This window comes from Salmo salar, unplaced genomic scaffold (genome assembly GCF_965601325.2).
Source record: "Salmo salar unplaced genomic scaffold, fSalSal1 ptg000152l, whole genome shotgun sequence".
Taxonomy (NCBI): Eukaryota; Metazoa; Chordata; class Actinopteri; order Salmoniformes; family Salmonidae; genus Salmo; species Salmo salar.
The window spans coordinates 1415858-1438563 of record NW_027675323.1 but is presented as its reverse complement, the minus strand read 5'-3'; the positions used below and the strand labels follow the sequence as shown (position 1 = coordinate 1438563).

The window sequence follows — 22706 nt, the reverse complement described above, 5'->3', positions numbered from 1 at the left end:
AAAGATTCTACGTACTTTTCCAAATCAGATAAAAAAATTAAGAAAAGGGGCTTTATCTTCATAAATTTTGATTTGTGGATGAAAGATTTTCCTAATAAAATAAAGAGATTTATGACATACTCACGTTCAATTGTGGAATCAGTGTAGTAAAATAATATGTCAAACTTAGTAATATCAATGGTTGTATGCAATTTGCGGCTAAGATATAGTTTTACATCAGTCCAAAACACTTCACTATATAAACAATTACAGAATAAGTGTTCAATAGATTCAGTTTCTAGTTCACAAAAACTGCATTCACTGGTAACGTCAAATATATATTTAGAGATCAAGCTATTACACGGATAGCATCTATGGATTATCTTAAAGGAGATCTCCTTTACTTTATTGGTCACCATAAATCTGTGTGGAGTGAGCCAAGCACGGCGCCAGTTTACATCAAACGATGAAGCCCAACAAAATATAGCAGAGGGAATAGACTTCCTGTAGAAAATATCCCTTATTAAACGATTGTTGAATTTCGTATCTAGTAGACCAATGCCATTCACCTGAATATCGCTTACAATCGGAGATATTCCAAAATATGCATTATTCTGAAGTAAAGTTTTTATCCCACTAGGTATAGCTTTAATAACAGTGTCATATTCCTTGCTTGAAACCTCAAAGTTGTATATTTCCATAAATTCTCTCTGTGTAAATAGATTGCCACTGTTATTAACCAATTGGCTGACAAGAACAATGTTTTTCGAGAACCATTTATGGTTAAATAACATCTTATTTCTATGTAATATTGACCCATTGTTCCAAATAAAACATTTATGAGGTGAAAAGTTGTGTTTATACAACAAAGCCCATCACATTAAAGCCTGCTTGTGAATAACTGTTGTTGCTGTTGAAAGAAGCGTTCCGTCCACTAGATTATACGTCACACCAACAGCATCGCCTTAAATTCCCAGACCGCCATCTGCTGACTGGAGTGGGTAACGCAGTAGAGTAAAATGTTTATTTTAGTTTCAGACAAGTTTAATTGTAGGAAGCATAAGTTTTTACTCACCAGTGTAACAACACAGTGTGGTTAAAGACTTAGTAAGCTAGTCGTATTCACGATATGGTTACCTATAAGTACAAACAGTTATGTTTTTGTGTTATTACATATTTATTCACTTATTTATGGAAATCTTCTAAACTACCCACAATGCACTATTTCTTAACGTCATATGTATTATGAACTCTATGCTACCGAGTTTGTATGCCAGTGTAACGGTGTAATGCAGTTACATTTAAAAAATGTATTTAACCTTTATTTAACCAGGAAAGCCTGCTAAGGACAAATTATTATTTACAATGACGGCCAAACCCCTGCCAAACCCCGGCCAAACCCTAACCCAGACGATGCTGGGCCACTGTGCGTTGCCCTATGGGACTCCCTGTCACGGCCTGTTATGATACAGCCTAGTTTTGAACCAGGGTCTGTAGTGACGCCTCTAGCACTGAGATGCAGTACCTTAGATCGCTGCTCGTGTGTTTACATTACAGTCAGTGATAAAGGATGTTATTCTGGGTAACCCAATGTGATTCTGGTTAACCCACAGCAGATTTCTGGAGAAATTGGAAATTGAGTGGTCCTGGGATAGAAATGTATAAAGTTGACATTACATCATAAAATCCACCTTTTACATCATAAATTAGCAATTTATGTTTTAGTAACTTATGTTGTTGGTTTGGCCTCTCTTTATATGTTATTTGCCGAATCTCAGTTTTCCATGTGGGTTTTATGCTAAAGTTCCCTCTTTCAAGTTGGTAGCAAACTGGAAAATGCATCTTCTTTAGGAGTGCTATTTATATCCTGATCATTCATCCACACTGCATCTTCTTTAGGAGTGCTATTTATATCCTGATCATTCATCCACACTGCATCTTCTTTAGGAGTGCTATTTATATCCTGATCATTCATCCACACTGCATCTTCTTTAGGAGTGCTATTTATATCCTGATCATTCATCCACACTGCATCTTCTTTAGGAGTGCTATTTATATCCTGATCATTCATCCACACTGCATCTTCTATAGGAGTGCTATTTATATCCTGATCATTCATCCTCACTGCATCTTCTTTAGGAGTGCTATTTATATCCTGATCATTCATCCACACTGCATCTTCTTTAGGAGTGCTATTTATATCCTGTCACTACTGATCATTCATCCACACTGCATCTTCTTTAGGAGTGCTATTAATATCCTGATCATTCATCCACACTGCATCTTCTTTAGGAGTGCTATTTATATCCTGATCATTCATCCACACTGCATCTTCTTTAGGAGTGCTATTTATATCCTGATCATTCATCCACACTGCATCTTCTTTAGGAGTGCTATTTATATCCTGATCATTCATCCACACTGCATCTTCTTTAGGAGTGCTATTTATATCCTGATCATTCATCCACACTGCATCTTCTTTAGGAGTGCTATTTATATCCTGATCATTCATCCACACTGCATCTTCTATAGGAGTGCTATTTATATCCTGATCATTCATCCTCACTGCATCTTCTTTAGGAGTGCTATTTATATCCTGATCATTCATCCACACTGCATCTTCTTTAGGAGTGCTATTTATATCCTGTCACTACTGATCATTCATCCACACTGCATCTTCTTTAGGAGTGCTATTAATATCCTGATCATTCATCCACACTGCATCTTCTTTAGGAGTGCTATTTATATCCTGATCATTCATCCACACTGCATCTTCTTTAGGAGTGCTATTTATATCCTGATCATTCATCCACACTGCATCTTCTATAGGAGTGCTATTTATATCCTGATCATTCATCCACACTGCATCTTCTATAGGAGTGCTATTTATATCCTGTCGACTACTGATCATTCATCCACACTGCATCTTCTTTAGGAGTGCTATTTATATCCTGATGATTCATCCACACTGCATCTTCTTTAGGAGTGCTATTTATATCCTGTCGACTACTGATCATTCATCCACACTGCATCTTCTTTAGGAGTGCTATTTATATCCTGATCATTCATCCACACTGCATCTTCTTTAGGAGTGCTATTTATATCCTGATCATTCATCCACACTGCATCTTCTTCAGGAGTGCTATTTATATCCTGTCACTACTGATCATTCATCCACACTGCATCTTCTTTAGGAGTGCTATTTATATCCTGATCATTCATCCACACTGCATCTTCTTTAGGAGTGCTATTTATATCCTGATCATTCATCCACACTGCATCTTCTTTAGGAGTGCTATTTATATCCTGATCATTCATCCACACTGCATCTTCTTTAGGAGTGCTATTTATATCCTGATCATTCATCCACACTGCATCTTCTTTAGGAGTGCTATTTATATCCTGATCATTCATCCTCACTGCATCTTCTCTAGGAGTGCTATTTATATCCTGATCATTCATCCACACTGCATCTTCTATAGGAGTGCTATTTATATCCTGATCATTCATCCACACTGCATCTTCTATAGGAGTGCTATTTATATCCTGATCATTCATCCACACTGCATCTTCTTTAGGAGTGCTATTTATATCCTGATCATTCATCCACACTGCATCTTCTTTAGGAGTGATATTTATATCCTGTCACTACTGATCATTCATCCACACTGCATCTTCTTTAGGAGTGCTATTTATATCCTGATCATTCATCCACACTGCATCTTCTTTAGGAGTGCTATTTATATCCTGTTGACTACTGATCATTCATCCACACTGCATCTTCTTTAGGAGTGCTATTTATATCCTGATCATTCATCCTCACTGCATCTTCTTTAGGAGTGCTATTTATATCCTGATCATTCATCCACACTGCATCTTCTTTAGGAGTGATATTTATATCCTGTCACTACTGATCATTCATCCACACTGCATCTTCTATAGGAGTGCTATTTATATCCTGATCATTCATCCACACTGCATCTTCTTTAGGAGTGCTATTTATATCCTGATCATTCATCCACACTGCATCTTCTATAGGAGTGCTATTTATATCCTGATCATTCATCCACACTGCATCTTCTTTAGGAGTGCTATTTATATCCTGATCATTCATCCACACTGCATCTTCTTTAGGAGTGCTATTTATATCCTGATCATTCATCCACACTGCATCTTCTATAGGAGTGCTATTTATATCCTGATCATTCATCCACACTGCATCTTCTTTAGGAGTGCTATTTATATCCTGATCATTCATCCACACTGCATCTTCTTTAGGAGTGCTATTTATATCCTGATCATTCATCCACACTGCATCTTCTTTAGGAGTGCTATTTATATCCTGATCATTCATCCACACTGCATCTTCTTTAGGAGTGCTATTTATATCCTGATCATTCATCCACACTGCATCTTCTTTAGGAGTGCTATTTATATCCTGATCATTCATCCACACTGCATCTTCTTTAGGAGTGCTATTTATATCCTGATCATTCATCCACACTGCATCTTCTATAGGAGTGCTATTTATATCCTGATCATTCATCCTCACTGCATCTTCTTTAGGAGTGCTATTTATATCCTGATCATTCATCCACACTGCATCTTCTTTAGGAGTGCTATTTATATCCTGTCACTACTGATCATTCATCCACACTGCATCTTCTTTAGGAGTGCTATTAATATCCTGATCATTCATCCACACTGCATCTTCTTTAGGAGTGCTATTTATATCCTGATCATTCATCCACATTGCATCTTCTTTAGGAGTGCTATTTATATCCTGATCATTCATCCACACTGCATCTTCTTTAGGAGTGCTATTTATATCCTGATCATTCATCCACACTGCATCTTCTTTAGGAGTGCTATTTATATCCTGATCATTCATCCACACTGCATCTTCTTTAGGAGTGCTATTTATATCCTGATCATTCATCCACACTGCATCTTCTATAGGAGTGCTATTTATATCCTGATCATTCATCCTCACTGCATCTTCTTTAGGAGTGCTATTTATATCCTGATCATTCATCCACACTGCATCTTCTTTAGGAGTGCTATTTATATCCTGTCACTACTGATCATTCATCCACACTGCATCTTCTTTAGGAGTGCTATTAATATCCTGATCATTCATCCACACTGCATCTTCTTTAGGAGTGCTATTTATATCCTGATCATTCATCCACACTGCATCTTCTTTAGGAGTGCTATTTATATCCTGATCATTCATCCACACTGCATCTTCTATAGGAGTGCTATTTATATCCTGATCATTCATCCACACTGCATCTTCTATAGGAGTGCTATTTATATCCTGTCGACTACTGATCATTCATCCACACTGCATCTTCTTTAGGAGTGCTATTTATATCCTGATGATTCATCCACACTGCATCTTCTTTAGGAGTGCTATTTATATCCTGTCGACTACTGATCATTCATCCACACTGCATCTTCTTTAGGAGTGCTATTTATATCCTGATCATTCATCCACACTGCATCTTCTTTAGGAGTGCTATTTATATCCTGATCATTCATCCACACTGCATCTTCTTCAGGAGTGCTATTTATATCCTGTCACTACTGATCATTCATCCACACTGCATCTTCTTTAGGAGTGCTATTTATATCCTGATCATTCATCCACACTGTATCTTCTTTAGGAGTGCTATTTATATCCTGATCATTCATCCACACTGCATCTTCTTTAGGAGTGCTATTTATATCCTGATCATTCATCCACACTGCATCTTCTTTAGGAGTGCTATTTATATCCTGATCATTCATCCACACTGCATCTTCTTTAGGAGTGCTATTTATATCCTGATCATTCATCCTCACTGCATCTTCTCTAGGAGTGCTATTTATATCCTGATCATTCATCCACACTGCATCTTCTATAGGAGTGCTATTTATATCCTGATCATTCATCCACACTGCATTTTCTATAGGAGTGCTATTTATATCCTGATCATTCATCCACACTGCATCTTCTTTAGGAGTGCTATTTATATCCTGATCATTCATCCACACTGCATCTTCTTTAGGAGTGATATTTATATCCTGTCACTACTGATCATTCATCCACACTGCATCTTCTTTAGGAGTGCTATTTATATCCTGATCATTCATCCACACTGCATCTTCTTTAGGAGTGCTATTTATATCCTGTTGACTACTGATCATTCATCCACACTGCATCTTCTTTAGGAGTGCTATTTATATCCTGATCATTCATCCTCACTGCATCTTCTTTAGGAGTGCTATTTATATCCTGATCATTCATCCACACTGCATCTTCTTTAGGAGTGATATTTATATCCTGTCACTACTGATCATTCATCCACACTGCATCTTCTATAGGAGTGCTATTTATATCCTGATCATTCATCCACACTGCATCTTCTTTAGGAGTGCTATTTATATCCTGATCATTCATCCACACTGCATCTTCTATAGGAGTGCTATTTATATCCTGATCATTCATCCACACTGCATCTTCTTTAGGAGTGCTATTTATATCCTGATCATTCATCCACACTGCATCTTCTTTAGGAGTGCTATTTATATCCTGATCATTCATCCACACTGCATCTTCTATAGGAGTGCTATTAATATCCTGATCATTCATCCACACTGCATCTTCTTTAGGAGTGCTATTTATATCCTGATCATTCATCCACACTGCATCTTCTTTAGGAGTGCTATTTATATCCTGATCATTCATCCACACTGCATCTTCTTTAGGAGTGCTATTTATATCCTGATCATTCATCCACACTGCATCTTCTTTAGGAGTGCTATTTATATCCTGATCATTCATCCACACTGCATCTTCTTTAGGAGTGCTATTTATATCCTGATCATTCATCCACACTGCATCTTCTTTAGGAGTGCTATTTATATCCTGTCACTGTCATCAATGCAGGTAATTTATGACATGTATAAAGTATGTGTTTTATAAACTCATGAACACCAGCCAGTTTATCAGCCCGGTTCTGTTAGTTTAGGTGGATTATACTTCTTCACCACCAGAGGGGGACATTGAGTAATATTTCAGGTTAATTTGATACATTTTGATACTAAAATGGATGATAGTTTATTCTGATGTTGTGAATATGAGATTACACATGGAAACTATGTATTTATTTTATTATAGTAAATTATGAATTATTAGGAACTGTTAAATCCACTATATGATCATAATAACTTTGACAGACATCTTGATAGTTTTTTGTTAGTATATTATAGGGCAGATTTATGGAGAATTACTATCGGAGTGCTATTTATATCCCGTCACTACTGATCATTCATCCATACTGTGTGTGTCCCATCATTGCAGCTTTGGAAATAAATGAACTATCCATTCATTGCTCCTTCCTGTGTTGACTCACTGACTTGAGAGACGGGAACAGGAAGGTCACACTAGGTTGATATCTAGCTCAAGCTTGCAAACGTTAACCACACCTTTCCATGTACTGTGTGATTGGGTTATCTAGAGGGAACCCGTTAGCACGGTAGGCTCTGGTGCCTTCTTGCTGTGGGCTCAAATCGACAGAGGAAATCAACCTGCTTGCTACTTTTTGTTTTGTCAACTTTTCATTAGGGATGTTATGTTTGATACCGGAGCTACGAGGCCTGCGTCCAAATCGCTAAGCAGTAAACTTCAAAGCAGTGTACCGATGCCTGTATCACTTTATCAGCAGCACGTCATCAATGGCGTCTGAAGCTTCATTTGATCAAACAACCACCTGATTGGTTTGGTATTGGGCTTGTTCGACACTGCAGGCGACTGCCAACTGACTGATCTAGAAATCACCTTACATCATAAATAACTACTCATTATTATTTATAAATCAGTCAGCCAGTCACCATTTACCCACAATGCAGCATGGATTTGATGCTCTCGAACACGGCCAGTGGTTTAGTAGATGACAAAAAGGCCACACTGCGCATGCGATTCGGTGCTCAAACCTGTTGAACCTACATTGCCGTTCAAAAGTTTGGAGTCAATTAGAAATGTCCTTGTTTTCCATGAAAACATTCATGAAATGAGTTGCATAATGAATAGTAAATATAGTCAAGACCTTGACAAGGTTTTAAATAATGATTTTTAATTGGAATAATAATTGTGGCCTTCAGACTTTGAATCCTCCATTTGCAGCAATTACAGCCTTGCAGATCTTTGGCATTCTAGTTGTCAATTTGTTGAGGTAATCTAAAGAGATTTCACCCCATGTTTCCTGAAGCACCTCCCACAAATTGGATTGGATTGATGGGCACTTCTTACGTATCATACGGTCAAGCTGCTCCCACAACAGCTCAATAGGGTTGAGATCCAGTGACTGTGCTGACCACTCCATTATAGACAGAATACCAGCTGAATGCTTCTTCCCTAAATGGAGCTGTGCTTTGGGTCATTGTCCTGGTGTAGGAGGAAGTTGGCTCCAATTAAGCGCTGTCCACAGGGTATGGCATGGCTTTGCAAAATGGAGTGATAGCCTTCCTTCTTCAAGATCCCTTTCACCCTGTATAAATCTCCCACTTTACCACCACCAAAGCACCCCAGACCATCACATTGCCTCCACCATGCTTGACAGAAGGCGTCAAGCACTCCTCCAGCATCTTTTCATTTTTTCTGGAACTCACGAATGTTCTTGTTTGTGATCCGAACACATCAAACTTAGATTCGTCTGTCCATAACACTTTTTTCCAATCTTCCTCTGCCCAATGTCTGTGTTAGTTTGCCCATCTTAATCTTTTCCTTTTTTTAAAACGGTCTGAGATATGGATTTTTCTTTGCAACTCTGCCTAGAAGGCCAACATCCCGGAGTCGCCTCTTCACTGTTGACGTTTAGACTGGTGTTTTGCGGGTACAATTTGAATAAGCACCTAGTTGAAAACTTCTGAGGCGTCTGTTTCTCAAATTAGACACTAATGTACTTGTCCTCTTGCTCAGTTATGCACTGGGGCCTCCTTCCATTCTGGTTAGGCCAGTTTGCGCTGTTCTGTGTAGGGAGTAGTACACAGCATTGTACGAGATCTTCAGTTTCTTGGCAATTTTTCGCATGGAATAGCCTTCATTTCTCAGAAATAGAATAGACTAACAATTTTCAGAAGAAAATGATTTGTTTCTGGCCATTTTGAGCCTGTAATCGAACTCACAAATGCTGATGCTCCAGATACTCAACTAGTCTAAAGAAGACCAGTTTTATTGCTTCATTAATCAGAACAACAGTTTTCAGCTGTGCTAACATAATTGCAAAAGGGTTTTCTAATGATCAATTAGCCTTTTAAAATGATAAACTTGGAGAATATAAAATATAGAATATATTTTGATTTGTTTAACACTTTTTTTGGTTACTACATGATTCCATATGAGTTATTTCATAGTTTTGATGTCTCCACTATTATTCTACAATGTAGACAATAGTTAAAATAAAGAAAAAACATTGAATTTGGAGGTGTGTCCAAACAATTGACCGGTACTGAATATGCATTGTGGAGGAGAACTGATCTTAGATCTGTACAAAAGCATAACATCTACAGCAGGAACAACTGTCTGTGTTAAAAAGGCCCAGCTGAATTGAATTGAGCTATTTAAAATGACATATTTGAATGTGAAATGATTTTCGGCTAAAATATCCTGGTTGTGGGTAAAGTTTATTTATTTTATACAGTCATTTTAGCTCATCTTTATCAAGGGTATCAATAACTAGGTGCTTATTTTGATATCTAGTTATTTGACTGAATCAGAAATACAGATGTGGAGTAGATGTAGAGTTTGTTTTAAATTCTAAAAAAAAAATCTGAACTAATCAAACAACACTTGTTGCTCTTTGTACGTGTTGATATAATATTCATATTTAATGGACAGAAAAAAACGTTTCCCTAAACTGCTTTATAATATTATAATTCAATGAAGAATAAAAATAGTTTTCCCTCCTCAACTGCGTTTCCTCCCTCCAGACAGCAGATGGCGATATGTGTCTTTCAGGCGATGTTTCTAGTGTGACGTATAATCTAGTGGACGGAACGCTTCTTCAGCAACTGCAGCCACCTCGGTAGCTCGCTAGCCGACAAAGTCTGAACATTCAAGTTCTTTAGACACTTTCCTGGTTTAACTGTAACTGTGATTTAAACATACTTATGTGTAAACAACTAGCTACCCCATTTAATGTAATATTTACGTTGTAAGTCAACTAGCTGGCTGGTTAAGTTAGCACTAGCCTAGCTAGCTAACATCCCCGACCATGCGCTCACTAAGCTACTCTCCTCCTGCTAAAGAAGAGGGCTGTTGGACGGAGAAAGAAGCTCTGGGGCTGAACATTGTCGTGAAAGTGGAGAAGGAAGAGGAGGATGTCACAATACAACAAGAAGTAGAGGGTGAGGCTGTTACCGTGAAAGAAGAAGAGAAAGACGTTACAGAGAAAGAAGAGGAAGACGCGTTCAGAGTGAAAGAGGAGGAGGATGTTATTGTGAAAGAAGAGGAGGAAGTGAAAGAAAATGAAGACGTTTTTGGAATGAACGATGAAGCGGGGGAGATTACTGTCACATTAGAGGAGGACGAAGAAGAGAAGACTGGAGAACTGATTAACACCAGTAAATACAGTGAGTACTATCTTATAAAACAGGGACATTGATCTGATTAACACCAGTAAATACAGTGAGTACTATCTAATAAAACAGGGGCATTGATCTAATTAACACCAGTAAATACAGTGAGTACTATCTTATAAAACAGGGACATTGATCTGATTAACACCAGTAAATACAGTGAGTACTATCTAATAAAACAGGGACATTGATCTGGTTAACACCAGTAAATACACTGAGTACTATCTAATAAAACAGGGACATTGATCTGATTAACACCAGTAAATACAGTGAGTACTATCTAATAAAACAGGGACATTGATCTGATTAACACCAGTAAATACAGTGAGTACTATCTAATAAAACAGGGACATTGATCTGATTAACACCAGTAAATACAGTGAGTACTATCTAATAAAACAGGGACATTGATCTGATTAACACCAGTAAATACAGTGAGTACTATCTAATAAAACAGGGACATTGATGTGAGTAATATCTTATAAAACAGGGACACAAACTCTGCAGTTGTTGAACTAATGTGTGATTTTTAAAAGGGCATTCTACACTCAAATATGTTTTTGTACTGTATGAATTGTTCATGACGTCCTCCAGGGATTTTTAAACTTTTCCTGTTGAAAAGTTATATATAAATATATAAATACAGTAAATTATAAACACACTAAAGGGAAACTAATAAATGTTTTGCGCAAAATAGTGTTTTTTTAGACAACTGCAAACTAGACGGAGTGAGTGATGTCATAGTAAGGCCTTCAAGGAGTTGGCTTGATGGGAAGTCGTGATGTCATCCAATAGGAGACTGATCTTCATGTGAATATTCATTATTCTTTTTAAAATCCTTCCTGTTCTGTCAAGTATGTTGTTGATCATTGCTAGAAAGCCATTTTCAAGTCTTGCCATAGACTTTCAAGATGATTTAAGTCCAAACTGTAACTAGGCCACTCAGGAACATTCAATGTCATCTTGGTAAGCTCCTCCAGTGTAGATTTGGCCTTGTGGTTTAGGTTATTGTCCTGTTAGGACAGTTTTTTTGTATTCAGATCTCTGAAATGCTCTCTACCTATGTAACATTTAGTGTCTCCTTGTGTTACGCTGGGGAAACAGTTTTCATGGGCACAGAAATCCTAAATCATTTCAGAGTTTGCTAAATCCAATGGTAAAAACCGAGAGTCACCTTAACTTTATTGACAACACCCAAATGCATACTGTCATTAACGTGGTTCTTCAATAATTACACATAATTCTTAATACAGTAGCTGTTTATTTACAGTCACATGTTCAACTATCATCAGCTGATCCACGAAATCATTTTCTGAATGACAGTCACATGACAAACATCACGACATGCAACAACAACCAAAGTGCTTCTTCATTCATTACTCTGGTAAAGACAGTTATGCCGTGCTCCACGTTGGATCCAACATCCCAAACAAATCGATGTTTATAATGTGTTACTGTCTGGCTGATTTACAGTAGGGTCTCGTTAGTCCGTTTGGAAACGGAGATACTTAGCTCATAATGTGTAGAGAACTGTTCCTTGATGGATAGGCTATTGTACAACACACAGAGCTATTTTCCTTTATTCAGGACATTTAGAATGACAACACATTACAGAGTAGCCTAGTGGGATTATTCACAGAATTATCTGGTGATCAGGTTATGAAATGTCATGACAAAGACATTTTAATTTCCATGTTTCACCTGAAATATTAAATGATTTATAGTCCTACGTCTATGTTGTTGTTAGATAAAGTTATGGGTCCTACAGTAGGTCTATGTTATTGTTAGGTGAAGTTATGGGCCAATTTGTTAAACACTTAGTGTACAAACCCTCATTGTCAGGCTGATGTTAAAGCTAGCCAAAGAGCATTTTACTGGTTGAAGTGTTTTTTAAGTGTAAAGCAGTTGATTTGCGACAATAACACAAACATATTAAGCAGGAGATTCAAACGAGCCCTACAATTATAATCCAAAGTAATGTGAAATGCACTCATATGCAACCTGTAAATGGAGGCTATTTTTACTCTCAGCCTATGAGAACTCCCCAGAGTTCTCCCCCATGGTGGTGAATTAGTGAATAGACACAGACCTTAATGTGAGTTTCCTTGAGTAGCACTCCTGATCTTGTGCTGTAATATTCAGAATACATTGTGAAAAACGAAAATCTTCTCTCACCATTTTTGCTCCAAGCAGATATACTACATCCATAACTAGTGGTTTCCTCATTACCAGATATACTACATCCATAACTAGTGGTTTCCTCATTACCAGATATACTACATCCATAACTAGTCGTTTCCTCATTAGCAGATATACTACATCCATAACTAGTCATTAGCAGGGATGAGTTTCTGCAACCAAATTGTGTGCTTTGCCCTCGTGCCGCAATTTTAGCAAACACAGAAAGGGGCCTATATTGGAGACCAAAAGTCGTCTGGCACACTGCTTAGAGTTTCAACAACATGAATAACTTATTTCTAGCCTACAATCATCGATGTTACTACTAATGTGAAAACAAGACAAAATATGACTATTCTTGCTCATTTTAAGGCAAATGTCAAATAATTGTAATATTCATGACAGAAGTCAATTGTTGTCCAACATCATGGCTACGCTGTTGGCATCACCTTTTACAGTGGATTACCGCTGTTGTGGGCCTTTAACCATCTGTCTGACTTTGTTGTTCACACAGGAGAGATACTTAACTATCGTGGATCCTCTGGGGAGCCTCAACAACATCATGATGCTGACGAGGCAGAGAAGAGTCTCTGCAGATCAGAACACCTCAAGAAAAACCTGCAGAGATCCACAGGGAAGAGAACTCACTGCTCCTTTGACTGTGGGAAGAGATGCACCTCATCAGGCATTAAAATGAATCAGAGAATCCACACAGGAGAGAAACCCTATAGCTGTGATCAATGTGGGAAGAGTTTTACTCAGTCAAGCAGCCTGATATCACACCAGAGAACACACACAGGAGAGAAACCTTATAACTGTGATCAATGTGGGAGGAGTTTTACTACATCTGATCATCTGACAGTACACCAGAGAACACACACAGGAGAGAAACCTTATAGCTGTGATCAATGTGGGAAGAGTTTCACTACATCAAGCATTCTGACTGTACACCAGAGAAGACACACAGGAGAAAAACCTTATAGCTGTGATCAATGTGGGAAGAGTTTTGGTCAATCTGGACATCTGACAGTGCACCAGAGAACACACACAGGAGAGAAACCTTATAGCTGTGATCAATGTGGGAAGAGTTTTGGTCAATCTGGAGATCTGACAGTGCACCAGAGAACACACACAGGAGAGAAACCTTATAGCTGTGGTAAATGTGGGAAGAGTTTTGGTCGATCTGCACATCTGACTCAACACAAGAGAACACACACAGGAGAGAAATATTTTGGCTGTGGTTAATGTGACAAGAGATACTCTGATAAAAGGCCTCTGATCAAACATCAGAAAATACATGAAGGAGTTGTTTCATGATATCAATGAAATGAAATCTCACAATGTAGAATGTTTAAACATTGTAGTAGGAGTATTTTAATGATGTCACAATGTAGAATGTTTTAACATTGTAGTAGGAGTATTTTAATGATGTCACAATGTAGAACCCTAAACGTTTGTCCCCTGTTCTATTGATTTCAACATGATATGGATATTAGCCTCAGGGGGAAAATCCAGGCTCTGAAATGGAAGAGTTACTATTTATGTGATTTAATAAAAAGTGACTAACACAAAAGGAGTTCTGTTACACTTACCACGTTGGTGACGCACAGGAATCACAATGCAACACTTCAAAATGTAGCGATCTGTTTTCTACAAGTTGTCCTCTAACCAGGGATGTACACATTATTCCCAGATTCCATGTGGTTTTTGAGCTGTTCGTTTTAACAGGATGTGCAACCTCATGTCCCTCCTCTTGCATAATTGATTTCAACATGATATCGATGAGTGATGACAAATAAGTTCCTTTGTTTAGCGACCCCTACATTTAAATGCATCACTCCAAAATGTAGCTGACTGTCTTCTGCAGGTTGTCTTCTAACCAGTGAGGTAAAATATATCTCCCATTTCCATGTGTTTTTTTAGTTGTGTTAGTTTCAACATCACGTACAACCTGATTTCCTTATTGCTACTTGTCAAAACTACAGCGTTTCTGGTGCAGTTTATAAGCTGCTTGTTTTAAAAATTACAAGTAATATGATTATTGTGGCAGATGTTTGTGTATATAGCACATGTTATGTTTACGTTTTCAATTTATCACAAACTGTTTCTGCTTATTGGTTATTGATTTGGACACTTTAAAACTGTGTTTTGACATTGGGGATATCCCATCTAGCAACATGTCATTGAAAAGACGTTGAAAATATGACTATGCAACCAAATATTTCATATTTACATTTCATGATCAGATTTAGTAATCGATTTATTGATGATATTTATTCATGCAACCAACTGACAATTTTTGGTACAATTATATTGACATTGTTGCCCTGCTTTTAAAATATCAGGGTTCATTCTCAGATGTGCCAACCCAAATGTACTAGAGCATGACATTGGGGACTGGGCCCGTTCCAACAACATGCCTATCTAGTGAACCCTGAAAAGGGAGAGAAGCTCTGCAGTGAGGTGGAAAGTTACTACGGATATTGCAGGAGTTTCCTCTTGAAATCAGACATGCGGACAACTTGGTTGCTGATTGTCTCAAGGGTGGGCAGTTAAAAAGTTTTGTGTTTAGCTAGTGCGTTGCCATGGATCACAATGTATTTTGACTGCACGTTTTTCCGTATTGGAGATGAGTTTTGTTTGGGCTCGTTCCAAGGGGACGAGAGTTCTAGAAGCTAGTGAGTTTTAGGAAGACGAGAGTTCTAGAAGCTAGTGAGTTTTAGGAAGACGAGAGTTCTAGAAGCTAGTTGGATTTAGGAAGACGAGTGTTCTAGAAGCTAGTGGGATTTAGGAAGACGAGAGTTCTAGAAGCTAGTGAGTTTTAGGAAGACGAGAGTTCTAGAAGCTAGTGAGTTTTAGGAAGACGAGTGTTCTAGAAGCTAGTGGGATTTAGGAAGACGAGAGTTCTAGAAGCTAGTGGGATTTAGGAAGACGAGAGTTCTAGAAGCTAGTGGGATTTAGGATTCTATAGAAAGAAAAAGGAGAAACAAATAATACTATTGTATATTATTATTTAGAAATACGTTTTTTTTATTGTTTTAATTGTTGACAGCCATTAGACACCATGTTTATATTGGTGAAGGTGAAGCATTGTAGTTGATTATCATGTGAAATGGAAGTTGTTTTCTGTTGGTGGTGAGCAAACTATAGGATATATTTGTTGTCTTAAGGGGGAAGGTGTTACAGGCTTTGGTTTTGAGGTTTTTCCATTTATGTTTTGAGGTTGGACGTCAGCCCGTCTAGCTCGTTAGCACGTCTAGCTCGTTAGCCCGTCTAGCCCGTCTAGCCCGTTAGCCCGTCTAGCTCGTTAGCACGTCTAGCTCGTTAGCCCGTCTAGCTCGTTAGCACGTAGGACGCACTGATTGGTGTCACCTCGTTAGTCAGTATGTGTTACACCTGTGCTGGCTTGTCCATCTCGTTAGTGGGAAGGTGTTTCACCTGAGCTGGTCCAGGTTCTATTTAAGAGTGTCTGGCCCAGTGCTCCAGTTGTCTTGATACATGTGGAGTGTCAACACCTTTAGTTGTTCCACCTTTTTGGTTTACTTCCTGTCTTTAAGTTTGGTGTGGGATTTTCTTTTGTTTGCCTCTTCTTGGGCAGATTTAGTGGGTCTCATGGTGGGTGTCTTTTAGGTCCCAGTTGTTGTTACTAGTCAACTTCCAGTGGACACCCCCATAGTGTCTTTCAGAGCCCCTCCAAAAAACATGCTTATATTTTGGGTTGGATGTTGCATCCAATTAATATTTTAATCAATGGATTTTCCTTAGAATGCTAATTCGTCTTTCAGTTGTTAATCTTATGTTTGTTGTGGTAAATATTTCTGTTTATTTTTTTCCTGTGAAGCATCCATGTCTGAAATGTGTTGTATAAATAAAGCTTGATTTGAACATATTGCAAAAGAAATTAACATAATGACTGACAATCAACAGACTCTTGCAAAACTAATACGTATCTTGGTCCATCTTATTATGAAAAAAGTATAAATTCAGTATATTTCCCACTATGTCAAAATAGTGCTGGTATGTACGTTTAGTATCACTTTTCAACCAACCCAGTGCATTTGTTGAAGATAAATGTTTAATTCAACAATATGTCAAAGGATTCAACTACTGGAAACGGACACAAACAAATGGATCAACCAGATCAATCCCACTTTTCCAGCCTGCTGAAGGCGTGGTGGAGTGGTAAACACCACCCCCGGCTCTACCAGGGGCTTGAGGTGGTCTCCCACAGCTCTGCTTATGTCATGTTCTGTGGCCTTGCTGTTCCATTTATTTACTGTCCCTGCAACACAGAAACACATTTAGTCATATTATATAAAACACTCAAAGTAATGGATATGGAGCATCTATGGCCTCAGTTACACCTGGCACCTAAATGTGACTTCTGTCATCTGATCACTCCAAGCTGCATTAGGTTCAGATCTACCAGGATGGGCATTTGACATAGTCTGGATGCAGTCAGGCCACTGAATATGCATAAGCAATGTAAAGAGATGGGGTGAATGAGTGGAAAAGTACATTTGACACAAATGACCTTCATAATATCAAAGAACAAATGTGTGTGCCTGAGGGGAAATTAACTTCATACAGCCAAGAGGGGTGAGAAATTACACCAATATCAGTGGACAATTTGCACTAATGTAAATAAACATAGATGATGGAACATATTCCCTTTAGCTGACGTGATGAACCGCTAAGGGGACATAAATATTTACCATCTAAACCATGTGTGACCTCTCACCTCTCTGGCTGTAGAAGTGTTCTTCCTAACCAGTCCCCCAAAACAGCGCTCTGACTGAGCTCCACCCTCACTGGGTCTTCAGAGGAGAGGAAGGCTGAGGAGGGATGGAAGGATGAATGGATCAGTCACTCAATAAAGTGTAGAGCTGCTGTCTGACAAAATCACTATTTTAGTAGTTCATTAAAGTAAATAAGGCTTTATGACTGCTGAATACCAACTATCAATCACTTAGATCATGTATTTTCAGGTAGAGATACATCCTTGGGACGTCCATAGCCCATTGAAGTTGACATTTAAAATGGTTAAGGTAGGGGTTAAGGTTAGGGTTTAGGGTAGTGATGTCCCAAGGATCCCAGAAAGCATTGACCATCGTGCATTATTCTGTCTCTTTTACATAGCAGGTGTAAAATAAACACAGACAAGACAAGTAGGCACGCAGTGCATTATGGTCATTGTAGTTTAAAAATAGCATCTAATTATGTAGGGTGACCATACGTCCTCTTTTTCCCGGACATGTCCTCTTTTTGGACCAAAAAAAATGCGTCCGGCCGGGATTTCTAAATCTCCCAAAATGTCCGGGATTCGGCTTTTGCTTCCTACAGTCGCCATTCATTGTGTGCGTTTTGGGGGTTTTGCATTGCTTTGACCGCTTTCAAGTGCTCGTACTAAGACCGAAACAATTGTTAACGCTGTGATAGCACCACATTCTGTCGACATAGCTCAGAAAGCACTAGAAGACATACCTTACTGTGGTGTTTCTACTGCTTATTCAGTATTTTGATTGGAAGAATGGTGGCGTGCAAAGTAAATTAGTTGAAGTTAAAAACACTCCAAATGAGACAGCTGATACGATCGCGCAATACATCAAAGAAACACTGGAAAATAATGGGATTTTTTCCAAATATATTGCATTTACAGTAGGGTGACCATACGTCCTCTTTTTCCCGGACATGTCCTCTTTTTGGAAAACTAAAATTTGGTCACCCTAAATTATGCCAATCTGTATGTGGGGTTGTTAGAGAAGAATGTGATTGTCAGCCCTAACAATCCATTCTAGCAGCTCATCAGGCTCTGAAAAAGTCTTCATTGATGACGTGTTCCATCTATTCCAGGGGACAGCAGAGGAACTTCATCGATTCCACTCCTTCATCAATACAAGCAGTGAACATCTGAAATTCACCCTCACCTTTGATGCGCATGAAACAAGTTACCCGATGGTTGGACAATACTTTTCTCGTTAATCATCTTAAATACTTAAACTGGAAATCAACCAATCCTCCATTGTTAACGCAGTGGAAAGGTCAAATGCTTTATTATCTACACATGTAAAGTGGGTGAGACGGAGAGAAATAAAATGGTTAGGTTATGGTAAAGTTTATAAAAGATCAAATAAAATATTTTTCCCAAAAATTGTTTTAAGTCCCAATGCAAAGTTACACCTCACTGTTCTATTTTTGGAGTTATTACATAAAACCAATCAGAATTCAGAAGAATGATAAAGGCAGGTGTGATGTAATATGGAAGACCGGTCTATTCCCTGTGATGTAAACAACAACAGAAAGAACTTCAAATTAAACCAATCGTTTAAACCAACGTTTTGGAAATACATAACGCTATCTAACCAAATATCAAAGAATGTTAGCTACTACTATACTAACAAAAAACTATCAAGATGTCTGTCAAAGTTATTATGATCATATAGTGGATTTAACAATTCCTACTAATTCCTAATGTACTATAATAAAATAAATACATAGTTTCCATGTGTAATCTTATATTCACAACATCAGAATAAACTATCATCCATTTTAGTATCAAAATATATCAAATTAACCTGAAATATTACTCAACGTCCCCCTCTGGTGGTGAAGAAGTATAATCCACCTAAACTAACAGAACCTGGCTGATAAACTGGCTGGTGTTCATGAGTTTATAAAACACATACTTTATACATGTCATAAATTACCTGCATTGATGAGATACACAGTGTGGATGAATGATCAGTAGTGACAGGATATAAATAGCACTCCTAAAGAAGATGCAGTGTGGATGAATGATCAGGATATAAATAGCACTCCTAAAGAAGATGCAGTGTGGATGAATGATCAGGATATAAATAGCACTCCTAAAGAAGATGCAGTGTGGATGAATGATCAGGATATAAATAGCACTCCTAAAGAAGATGCAGTGTGGATGAATGATCAGGATATAAATAGCACTCCTAAAGAAGATGCAGTGTGGATGAATGACCAGGATATAAATAGCACTCCTATAGAAGATGCAGTGTGGATGAATGATCAGGATATAAATAGCTCTCCTATAGAAGATGCAGTGTGGATGAATGATCAGTAGTGACAGGATATAAATAGCACTCCTAAAGAAGATGCAGTGTGGATGAATGATCAGGATATAAATAGCACTCCTAAAGAAGATGCAGTGTGGATGAATGATCAGGATATAAATAGCACTCCTATAGAAGATGCAGTGTGGATGAATGATCAGGATATAAATAGCTCTCCTAGAGAAGATGCAGTGTGGATGAATGATCAGTAGTGACAGGATATAAATAGCACTCCTAAAGAAGATGCAGTGTGGATGAATGATCAGTAGTTAACAGGATATAAATAGCACTCCTAAAGAAGATGCAGTGAGGATGAATGATCAGGATATAAATAGCACTCCTATAGAAGATGCAGTGTGGATGAATGATCAGGATATAAATAGCACTCCTAAAGAAGATGCAGTGTGGATGAATGATCAGGATATAAATAGCACTCCTAAAGAAGATGCAGTGTGGATGAATGATCAGGATATAAATAGCACTCCTAAAGATGATGCAGTGTGGATGAATGATCAGGATATAAATAGCACTCCTAAAGAAGATGCAGTGTGGATGAATGATCAGGATATAAATAGCACTCCTAAAGAAGATGCAGTGTGGATGAATGATCAGGATATAAATAGCACTCCTATAGAAGATGCAGTGTGGATGAATGATCAGGATATAAATAGCACTCCTAAAGAAGATGCAGTGTGGATGAATGATCAGGATATAAATAGCACTCCTAAAGAAGATGCAGTGTGGATGAATGATCAGGATATAAATAGCACTCCTAAAGAAGATGCAGTGAGGATGAATGATCAGTAGTGACAGGATATAAATAGCACTCCTAAAGAAGATGCAGTGTGGATGAATGATCAGGATATAAATAGCACTCCTAAAGAAGATGCAGTGTGGTTGAATGATCAGTAGTGACAGGATATAAATAGCTCTCCTAGAGAAGATGCAGTGTGGATGAATGATCAGTAGTGACAGGATATAAATAGCACTCCTAAAGAAGATGCAGTGTGGATGAATGATCAGTAGTGACAGGATATAAATAGCTCTCCTAGAGAAGATGCAGTGTGGATGAATGATCAGTAGTCGACAGGATATAAATAGCTCTCCTAAAGAAGATGCAGTGTGGATGAATGATCAGGATATAAATAGCACTCCTATAGACGATGCAGTGTGGATGAATGATCAGGATATAAATAGCAGTCCTAAAGAAGATGCAGTGTGGATGAATGATCAGTAGTGACAGGATATAAATAGCACTCCTAAAGAAGATGCAGTGTGGATGAATGATCAGGATATAAATAGCACTCCTAAAGAAGATGCAGTGTGGATGAATGATCAGGATATAAATAGCACTCCTATAGAAGATGCAGTGTGGATGAATGATCAGGATATAAATAGCACTCCTAAAGAAGATGCAGTGTGGATGAATGATCAGGATATAAATAGCACTCCTAAAGAAGATGCAGTGTGGATGAATGATCAGGATATAAATAGCACTCCTAAAGAAGATGCAGTGTGGATGAATGATCAGGATTTAAATAGCACTCCTAAAGAAGATGCAGTGTGGATGAATGATCAGGATATAAATAGCACTCCTAAAGAAGATGCAGTGTGGATGAATGATCAGGATATAAATAGCACTCCTAAAGAAGATGCAGTGTGGATGAATGATCAGGATATAAATAGCATTCCTAAAGAAGATGCAGTGTGGATGAATGATCAGTAGTGACAGGATATAAATAGCATTCTGAAGATGATGCATTTTCCAGTTTGCTACCAACTTGATAGAGGGAACTTTAGCATAAAACCCACATGGAAAACTGAGATTCGGCAAATAACATATAAAGAAAGGCCAAACCAACAACAGAAGTTACTAAAACATAAATTGCTAATTTATGATGTAAAAGGGGGATTTTATGATGTAATGTCAACTTCATACATTTCTATCCCAGGACCACTCAATTTCCAATTTCTCCAGAAATCTGCTGTGGGTTACCCAGAATCACATTGGGTTACCCAGAATAACATCCTTTATCACTGACTGTAATGTAAACACACAAACAGCGATTTAAGGTACTGCATCTCATTGCTAGAGGTGTCACTACAGACCCTGGTTCAAAACTAGGCTGTATCATAACAGGCCGGATTGGGAGTCCCATAGGGCAGCGCACAGTGGCCCAGCATCGTCTTGGTTAGGGTTTGGCCGGGGTTTGGCCGTCATTGTAAATAAGAATTTGTCCTTAGCTGGCTTGCCTGTTTAAATAAAGGTTAAATACATTTTTTTTTAAATGTAACTTCATTACACCGTTACACTGGCATACAAACTCAGTAGCATAGAGTTGATAATACATATGACGTTGGGAAATAGTGCATTGTGGGTAGTTTAGAAGATTTCCCGAAATAAGTTAATCAATTTGTAATAATGCAAAACCATAGCTGTTTGTACTTATAGGTAACCATATCGTGACTACAACTAGGCTACTAAGTCTTTAACCACACTGTGTTGTTACACTGGCGAGTAAAAACTCATGCTTCCTACACTTTAACTTTTTGTCTGACAATAAAATAATCATTTTACTCAACTGCGTTACCCACTCCAGTCAGCAGATGGCGGTGTGGGAATTTAAGGTAATGCTGTTGGTGTGACGTATAATGTAGTGGACGGAACGCTTCTTTCAACAGCAACAACAGTTAGTCAGACACCACGGTAGCTTGCTAGACAAAATAGCCGAACAATAAAGCTCTTTAGATGCTTTAGTGTATATTAGCCACTGTGTTTTAAACCCACTTCTGTCGTCTAGTTAGTTATCCGATTTAATTTCATATTTACGGTGTTGTTGTTAT

At 38.1% G+C, this 22706-nt stretch overlaps 1 protein-coding gene across 1 annotated transcript in view; it reads left to right on the top strand.

Moving 5' to 3' along the window:
* The first annotated feature begins 10022 nt into the window (after positions 1-10022).
* LOC145867019 (uncharacterized) overlaps positions 10023-22706 on the top strand; it is a 145232-nt gene continuing 132548 nt past the window's right edge. Inside the window, exon 1 of the mRNA XM_082971065.1 lies at positions 10023-10596. Coding sequence (XP_082827191.1) covers positions 10239-10596 — 358 coding nt within the window. The 5' untranslated portion in view covers positions 10023-10238. The remainder of the gene's footprint in view (positions 10597-22706) is intronic.